The sequence below is a fragment of the Marmota marmota genome, unplaced genomic scaffold (assembly GCF_001458135.2).
Source record: "Marmota marmota marmota unplaced genomic scaffold, marMar, whole genome shotgun sequence".
NCBI classification, from domain to species: Eukaryota; Metazoa; Chordata; class Mammalia; order Rodentia; family Sciuridae; genus Marmota; species Marmota marmota.
Window position 1 is genome coordinate 119,140 of NW_026000076.1, and position 9,657 is coordinate 128,796.

At 35.3% G+C, this 9,657-nt stretch overlaps 1 protein-coding gene across 2 annotated transcripts in view; it reads left to right on the plus strand.

Annotated features, from left to right (window-relative positions):
• The window catches only part of Frrs1 (ferric chelate reductase 1), a 51,967-nt gene that overhangs the window by 18,772 nt on the left and 23,538 nt on the right, over nt 1-9,657 (plus strand). For both annotated transcript variants that reach the window (XM_015500848.2, XM_048814391.1), the window contains exons 3-6: nt 957-1,093; nt 2,106-2,200; nt 4,760-4,907; nt 7,222-7,404. In XM_015500848.2, coding sequence (XP_015356334.1) covers nt 957-1,093; nt 2,106-2,200; nt 4,760-4,907; nt 7,222-7,404 — 563 coding nt within the window. The remainder of the gene's footprint in view (nt 1-956; nt 1,094-2,105; nt 2,201-4,759; nt 4,908-7,221; nt 7,405-9,657) is intronic.

Consider the following 9,657-nt stretch of genomic DNA (forward strand, 5'->3'; position numbering starts at 1 on the left):
TGTCCTATGCATCTTGACTATTATTGGGTTTGAATTATTCTTTTAAATCTCTTCAGTCACTTGGTTAGAAGATACTCTCGTCTTCCCATTTTTTGTGTATTCCAGATGACCCTATGACTTAGGTGGTATATCTATTCCCTATTCTGAAGAAGTTTTAAATCATTAGTTAATGTATTTATTTATTAATATTACTATTAACTCAGTAGAAGAAGAAAACAGAGTTTTTAAAAATAGTTTTAGTTGTCAGTGGACCTTTATTTTATTTATTTATATGTGGTGCTGAGAATCCAACCCAGGGCCTCACATGTGCTAAGCAAGCACCCTACCACTGAGCCACAATCCCAGCCCTAGAGTTTGTTTTTATCTTGTTTAAAATATAATGAACATTTTTCTGTCTTGAAGACAGAAATCTTATGATTCCTCAGTCCCTCGGGCAAAATGTGGGCTAACTGTTGAAGATATATCGATTATAGCATTTTGCAAACTATTTTCTGCAACTATAAACATGCAAAGTTATTAATATGTGCTCTTTAACAACAAGGGTATATGGAGAAAAAATTATTGATTGATTTTTATTTATATCTGTGTATTAGATATAATATATCTCCCAAGAATCTCCTGTCATAGTAGAATATTAAAGACTCCAAGGGGTTTGTAATAAAGAAAGACATTTTTACTTTTATCTAGCTTTTTCCATACTCACTTAGCCCTATCGACTGCCTTGTGACTATCACCTGCTTTTCCCACTTGAGGAAAAATGGCTGTTGGTATCTCACAAAGTGAGTGCCCTGCATTGCATAGTTTAGACACTCTTTATCTGCAGGGCCATTTCTACTGTTTTCTCTTCAGGAGCTGTTTTGTACATGTGTACCTGATTCTAACTGGTTGCACTTTCTCTAAACATTCCTTTTTGGGGTCTTACTAAATCTTACTAAATCTTTTAATCTGTTTCTTAGTTGCTTTGTCAGGACCACCATTTAAAGGCTTCCTCCTAGAAGCTCGCAATGCTGAGGATTTGAGTGGTGTTCCTGTTGGCTCTTTCACGTTGATTGACAGTCAAATGTCACAGCTTCTGACTTGTGAAGATATCCAGGTTCATGTTGTTTTCCATCCCTCTCCTTGGGGTCTTTTCATGATGGGGTGGTGGTTGCATGATGACCTTAGCCATGTATTGCAGACATTTATGTAGATTCACAATGATCAGACTTCCCCCCGTTTAACTTGTGATATATACTTACACATCAGCATCCTAGAAAAGATACAGCAACAGCTTGAAGAGCTTACAGTTTGTGATATTTTATATCATATTTTATATTGATGTTTGAAAGCTTTCAGTATTGAAGATAGAATTTTAGGGTAGAATTTAGAATTTTTTTCATTCATTTAATAAACATTTGTTGCACCAGGAACTTGCAAGGGATAAAGTGATGAATAAGAGACTTCTAATTTTTCCTTGAAGAACCCACACCCTTACACATCAGTAGAACCAATGGACACAGGAGATAAGACACAAAAGGAGAGCATGTGGACATAGGACAGATGTCTAAGTAAGATAGTGTGGTAGAGTTTATCCAGGGTGATGGCAGGCATGCCAGAGGGGCCACCTACAGACTGGAGGGAATTTATATGGAGCTTCTTGGAGGAGCTGATCTCTAAGCTAGGCTTTAAAAGTAGGAGTAGGGGTTTGCTAGGTGGAAAAAAAAAGTAGGAAACAAGATTGTTTAAGAGAAAGAAATTACTAAATTATCATGCTATGTATTTGGAGGCAGGGAGTTTTCTTTTGAGTAATCTGCATTTTATTTATGGAAGGAATGAATTTATAATGTAAATGAAATAATGAGCAAGCTTTATAAAGCATTAACACACCCAATATTTGTGACACCATTCAGTTTTCTTAAATTTCGGATGATTATTTTATTTACAGAGCTAATTTCTAATATAACCAATCCACATTCGTTTATTGTGTACCTTAGTGCTTGTTCTAATTAAAATCATCTTCACCATAATGCCTTGGTCATACAGTGATAGATTACTTTGAAATATGATAGCATTTCCAGCTATGCTGAGGTATTCATTGAATGATAGTTCTTTCCACTTTATTTCAGGGATCAGCTGTGAGTCACACAAGTTCATCCAAAAAAACAGAAATTAAAGTCTACTGGAATGCTCCAAGCAGTGCCCCGAATCACATACAATTTTTGTGAGTAGAAGAGTTTCCATCTCTTTTAGCCAATATAATTGAGTAATTATATTTTGTGTTATTTTTTATGCTATTGGACCTTCACCTTTATAGGAGAGTTTTGGTATAGTAATGATACCATCTTACTGATGCAATGGTTTGTTTTCTTCTTTGTTGTTTCATTTCACCTGTATATACCTAGCATCTAGTCTAAGACATGGTAGACATTTGTTGAGTGATTGACATATTGCACTACTTTAGTACTCATATGAGCCATCAGTTAATACTTGAGTGTACATGATATAAGGAGTAACACTTTCTAAAATATGTATGCTCCTGCTGGGTACAGTGGCACATGCCTGTAATCCCAGTGGTTTGGGAGGCTGAGGCAGGAGGATCACAAGTTCAAAGCCAGCCTCAGCAATTTAGTAATGCCCTGAGCAACTTAGTAAGACTTTGTCTCAGAATAAAAAATGAAAAGGACTGGGGATATAGTTCAGTGGTTAAGCACCCCAGAGTTCAATCCCTGGTACCAAAAAGCAAAGTACCTTTTTGCAGCAATACCACTTGTAGTTTAGATAGTTAGAAAAGTAAACCCCTGCATTGCTTCTCAGAATTATAAAAATATCTATTTTCTTACTTCTGTGTACAAGTGGAAATGGAATGTCATAGAGTTATGTAAAGAATGGTGTCACACAAAGGCGCCAAAAACATGCATTGGAGAAAAGATAGCCTCTTCAACAAATGGTTCTGGGAAAACTGTAAATCCATATGCAACAAAATGAAATTAAACCAACAAAATGCACAAAACTAAACTCAAAGAGGAACAAGGACCTAGGAATTAAACTAGAAATCATGGATCTAATAGAAGAAAAAGTAGACCCTAATTTCCACCCAACTTTCTTAATAAGACTCCTATAGTGCAAGAATTAAAATCAAGAATCAATAAATGGGATGGATTCAAACTAAAAAGCTTCTTCTCAGCAAAAGAAAAAATCAGTGAGGTGAATAGAGGGCCTACAGCTTGGGAACAAATTTTTACCACTCACACATCAGATAGAGCACTAATCTCCAGGGTATATAAAGAACTCAAAAATCTAAACACCAAAAAACCAAATAACCCAATCAACAAATGGGCCAAGGAACTGAACAGACACTTCTCAGAAGAGAATATACAATCAGTCAACAAATACATGAAAAAATATTCAATATCTCTAGCAATTAGAGAAATGCAAATCAAAACTACTCTAAATTTCACTACAAATAGAATGGCAGCTATTAAGAATACAAACAATAAGTGTAGGTGAGGATGTGGGGGAAAAGGCACACTCACATACTGCTGGTGGGGCTGCCAATTGGTGCAGCCAATATGGAAAGCAGTATGGAGATTTCTTGGAAAACTGGGAATGGAACCACCATTTGATCCAGCTATCCCTCTCCTTGGTCTATACCCAAAGGACTTAAAAACAGAATCCTACAGGGACGCAGCCACATCAGTGTTTATAACAGCACAATTCACAATAGCTAAATTGTGGAACCAACCCAGATGCCCTTCAGTAGATGAATGGATTAAAAAAATGCGGTGTATATATACAAATATTACTCAGCAATAAAAGAGAATAAAATTATGGCATTTGAAGGTAAATGGATGAAGTTGGAGAAGATAATGCTAAGTGAAGTTAGCCCATCCCAAAAAAACAAATGCCGAATATTTTCTCTGATATAAGGAAGCTGACTCATAGTGGGGTTAAGAGCGGGAGCATGGGAGGATTAGACAAACTCTAGATAGGGCAGAGGGGTGGGAAAGGAAAGGAGGGGGCATGGGGTTAGAAATGATGGTGGAATGATGGACATCATTATATAAAGTACATGTATGAAGACACGAGTGGTGTGAATATACTTTGTATATAAACAGAGATATAAAGAATTGTGCTTTATAGGTGTAACATGAATTGTAATGCATTCCACTGTCATATATAACAAATTAAAATAAAAAAAATTATTTTAAAAAAACAAAAAACAAACAAGAAGAATGGTGTCGCATATGCATATTTCAAGGGAAAGATTGCTCACCTGACATGTCTCTGTTTTCTGCTCAACTTTGTCCACAGACCCCCCAGCACACAGTAACAAAGCTTTGCACCTGTGTGTTAGGTGAATGTGAGAACAGGAGTGTGACCCTGGTGAGAGTTGGTGGTTGCTTTTGCAGCCTCTGTAGTAACTGTCTGCCGCTCTTCATGCCCTTTGGAAGCATGTGAGAGATACACTGTGAAATGAGTAGTACTTTGTTCTTTATTTATCAAGGAGCAGAAATCTGTGCAGGTTAGTCCTTGAGTGTGACACTCATGAGTGCTGTTAGCATGTCCACAGAACAGATAAGCAAGAACAGAGAAGAGTGGAGGAAACAGTAATTCAAGTTCATCTAGTGATGGAGTGGAAGAGAGTCAGAGATTTGCCTCCGATGAGTTGTATGTTCCAGGTCACCCCCCCACCACCACCTTTTCTTCCTTTAAAGCTTTGATTTGATTATGATGGACCATAATCAGTGTTTTATCTAATCTCACTGGTACTGCATTTCAGAGTCACGGTTGTTGAGAAGTATAAAATCTACTGGGTGAAGATTCCTAGTCAGATAATTTCACAACCAGATGCACTTCCTTTTACAACACTTAAAGCCACAGTATCACCTTTGTCAACACCAACTCCAGTTTCCCGTTTAACCAAACTAGTAAGTAACATTTTTGTATCTTCACCAAATGCAATTAAAAATACAATAGAAAAAAAAAATTTTCTTGGAAATTGTGGTTCTATTTTTGGCAAAGTGCCCAGAGAAATAGCTGGTCTGGGTTGTGGCAGCAAGTTTTTGGAATCTCTGTAGAAATCTGAAGGAAGTTTCGTGGCAACATTATGATTTATAGGTTGGAGTAAAGGAAATGCAAGACACCCTGCATGATGAAAGTGTGGTTATAATATTCACAAGTACTCTATACTAACAAGTGAATATATTTTCATTAAAAAAATAAAAAATAAATATTTAAAAAAACAAATAAACACACACAATAAATAAATAAATAAATAAATAAATAAATTTGAGGAAGTTCCTTCCTTCCTTCCTTCCTTCCTCCCTACCTTCTTACCTTCCTTCTTTCTTTCCTTCCTTGTGGTCCAGAGTCAAACACAGAGAGGAATCTTAAACTAAATTTAGACAAGATTTGAGGGAGATTCTTGAAGTGGTAGTATAACTCATATCCTATTTCATAATGAGTACTGAGGACTTCTATATGCCAAACCCCAGAAAGTTTCTTGCAACTCATCAGTTAGAATTTCATCTAGACCCTCTGATTCAAAAGAATTATGATTGAGAAAACATCTTAGAAAGGGTATGTGAAATATTAGGAAGAAGTGTTCTACTGAAGGAAATTCTGATAAATTAGACTGCTTACTTCAGAAGTGGATATAATGAGAGTGATTTGAGGCAGGTTGTTACAGTTGAGAAAATAAGCTTGGGGCCTGAACCCTGACTTTCCTAGTTTTTGTGGATATTTCAAGGGATTACTCAATTTTTTGTCTCGGTTTCTTCGCTTATAGGATCAGAAACAATAATATCTCTCTTTTAATACACTGCAAGAATTGAACAAAATAGTGAATATAGGTTTCCCAACTGTGCCTGGCACTTAATAGATATTCAGTAAACATTAGTCCCTTTTCTCTTTCTGTCCTTCTTTTGTCTTTATTTCTTTGTTCACGTAGTCACGACTAAGTAAATACTCCTATGTAAGATTAGTCTTATTTTGTTTTTCTTCTCTTCTGCATTTTAAAATATGTGTATGACATTATGTTTGATGATGTTATCATGCAAGTGGCACTTTTTTGATTGTAAACAGTTATGTCTGTTATTTGTAGAGCTCTCACTGTGCTCTTAATGCTTACTTGAAAGCTGCTATAAGGGAATGAAGAGTTTATACTTGAGCTTCTAGTAGGAATTTGCTGACAATATTCTTGTTTTTCCATGGACTCATAAAAGGCATTAGCTCTTGTAGGAGCTTTTACTGTTTCTTTGTGCTAAGCATGTTGTCTCTAATTATAGGGAGGTTCTTTAAGAATTGTTAGAATTCTAGCATTTTTAGTGCTAGAAGAAGCCTCTGGTTCTGTTTCATTTAGATTTTTTAGTTTTCCTCTTGTGCAGTTGAAGGTAAAGGGCATCAATCCTTTGGCTACTGTGATGGAGTGAAGGAGGGAATAGAGATCAAAGTCATGTTTCTTAGTTCCTAGTGGCTTGGTCTCTTCATTTCGTTGTGATCAGTTTTAGCCTACTTATCTAAAGTTAATATTTAGCTTGCTTCTGAAATATACTCACAGCCATTCTATCAGGGTCAACTTATTTGGTCTGTCAAACTATAGAATTGACTTTTTTTTAGACCCTTCCTTTTATATAGCATACCAAGCAGCTCTGGGTTAAATCATTGTAGATCTTTGTTTTTTCCTTTCCCCACTAAATTATTAATATTTGAATGGTGCTACATATCAGGGTAACTTATTTTCTTCTATTACTTTACAGTTTTACAAATTTAGTATCTTATTTGAATCTGAATTTTGAAAGCAGTATTCAAGATCTAACTATAAAAACTTGCCAAGATTTGTCTGCTTTTAAAAATGCTGTTTCTGAGGATATTTGTTAGACAAGATTGCTAACATGGACATATTCCTTAAGAAGTTTCAAAATTTACCAGAAATTTTGCTCTAGAACATACTTATGTGAAATATTTTGTGTATTGAAGAAACTTTAATGTTCTTGTATCATTACAGGCAAACTAGTATAAAGTTTTTCCAATCTTAATTAAAATTAAGTTTAAAAGTTCAAAGTCTAATTACTGTTTCAGTCATTTCAATTTGTGATGTGTCTTCTATTCCCTTGTTTGAATTCTTATTATGAAAATTTTTTCTCATTAAAACCCATACTTTAAGGTAGCATCTGCTCTGTGATTGGTAATGAACTGCTTATTTAATAATTAAGATTTTTTTCCCTCCTGTCATTTTTCTAGTTCAGTGCCTCAGACTGTGGGAACAAGAAGTTCTGTATTAGAAGTCCTTTGAGCTGTGACCCAGAGAAGGAGCAGGCCTGTGTCTTCTTGTCCTTCACAAAACATGACCATTCGGTGATGGTTGAAATGAGTGGTCCCGGAGAAGGCTATTTATCCTTTGCATTTTCTCATGACCGATGGATGGTTAGTTCCTCTCACTTACATAAGTGGTAATGAAAGGAGAATCACTGGAGTGAGCTTTAATCAGCAGTAGATTAGCTCTTTTTTCCAGAGTCAAATGATCATACTTATGGGTGGAGTGGGAAAGGAGAAACTAATTTGGACATTTCCAAGTTAAATGTATCATGATTTTAACATTTGGGCAATTATGCCTTCAAGAACAGGCTGTCTTAAGAATAGTTGGAAAGATCATTTTATTTCCAGTAGATTTGCTGCTTGATGTCTGTCTCTTTGTGATAAAGCAGGAAGATGGTTAAAAACTGTGCCTAAAATGTCATGTTGGTAATGCTTTCCAAACCATAGTGTTACTCAAGTGTCCAGAACTAAAGTGTGTGTTCCTGCTCTCAGTGTTCCTGTTTTAGTAGTCGTCAATGTATTTCACACACACAGAATTAAATCTGTGTATGCAGGCAAAATGGACTGATCACCAGTGGGCTCCTTTGTCAGATATGCAGAAAGCAGCATTTGTTCCAGCTGATTCTTGCTCCCCCTGGGTGGTGCTGAATGGATTAAATGATTCTGTAGGTGGCAGCCTTGTGCTTTGGTGTGGAAGAGCAACGTGATGCATAAGCATCCTGATTTCCCATGGAGATGGAAGAAGAGCCTTCTGCCAGGACAAGTCCTGTTCAAGCAGAGTTGGCAGTGGGGGATCTGGATGACCACCAGTGGAGAAAGCTCCTGATTGCCACATTAGCAAAGGCAAAGAGTCTTTTGAGAGTTTTCTTCCTGTCAGGATATAAAATTAGCACCACTTCTTTGGGGACTCAAATTTAAAAAAAAGAAAGAAAGAAAAGGAACTCTGACATGGCTCTAATAGAAGAACTAATGTTGTCTCTAAAAGTGTACTTTAATCATATTGGTCCTGGTGTACCTGCCTCAATTATCACAAGAAGTCAAGTGTAACATTTCTTAGGTAGTGACATTTCAGTATATGTATATGATTCCAACAGTTTACTGTTTGGCTTCAGAATGAACATGCTACCCTCTTGCATGAACAATAGGCTATATCTTAAATCTGTGTTACACAAAGTATGTCATGTGCTTAAATTTTTTTTAAAGAAATTTTGAATCTTTACCATTTAAAGTTGCTTTTGTGGGAAGCTTTATATATTTTTATGGAAAATAATGCTGCAATTGTTCAAAATAGTTTTTCTTCTTCCATTTGTAATTACTATCAGAACTGTAGCCTGTTCTTTTGGGTGTTCTCAGTGCAGGCAGGAACAATCAAGTTTTGTGCATAAGAGGAATAATAAAATGGGGTTAAAAATCAAATAAGTATAAAGCTAAAACAAAGGGTAATTAATGCTTGTGTAAGTGCGCTATAACTGGCTATGAAGGAAATTCTGAGGATGAGTCAAAAAGGATCCAAAGGCCTTGTTGAATAAATTTATAATTTCATTAGGGTTCATCTCTGAGATATAGTACTCATTTAGATAAATACTCTAGTCACTTTAAAAAACAACTCATTTCAGTCACTTTATAGCTCAAATTGATGTGTTCATATACCAACACATTTCTTTTTACTGGTCACATAAAGCCTGCAAGGAGGAGGGAAGGACATTATCATTGTGTTGAATCTGGTAATAGATAGACAACAGGTAGTCTGGTTATTTCTGTACCAAATTGTAGGCACCAATGGCATAAAAGCTTTAGCTCTAATTCAAGATGTGTTTATCTTATTAGAAATCTTATCTCTTTCTAGTGTAGTGCTCATCAAAAATGTTTATAAAAAAGATTTAATTATGCAGGTGCAGTTGATTTACAGAGCAATCCTATTTAATGAGTAAAATCATTTGTACACCTGTTTGCCTAAATTGGCGGAAATGAATCGTCTTCAAAATATATTTTAAAGTGGTTATTTCTATTTTGGGTTGTTATTTTTAAATTTTTTGGTATATTTTTATGACCTGCTATTTTTTGAGTATATAATATACATTTAAATGCTGAAGGTATCTGATGTTATGAATACAGATTAGTAACCTAAATCATACCTTTTTAAAATTTGGTTTGTAAATTAATGATAGCAATTGTTTTAGTATTGAACATCATCACTAATTGATGAACAGTCTAATTTTCCGTATTTTTGCTAATGATGACTTGCTAATCTCTGAATTTTAACTGAACTTCCTAGTATTTAAATCTTCCCCGTCTGAGATATTTTGTAAATAACATAAAGTCTATACAAATCTGTATATATATATATATATAAAAATATAT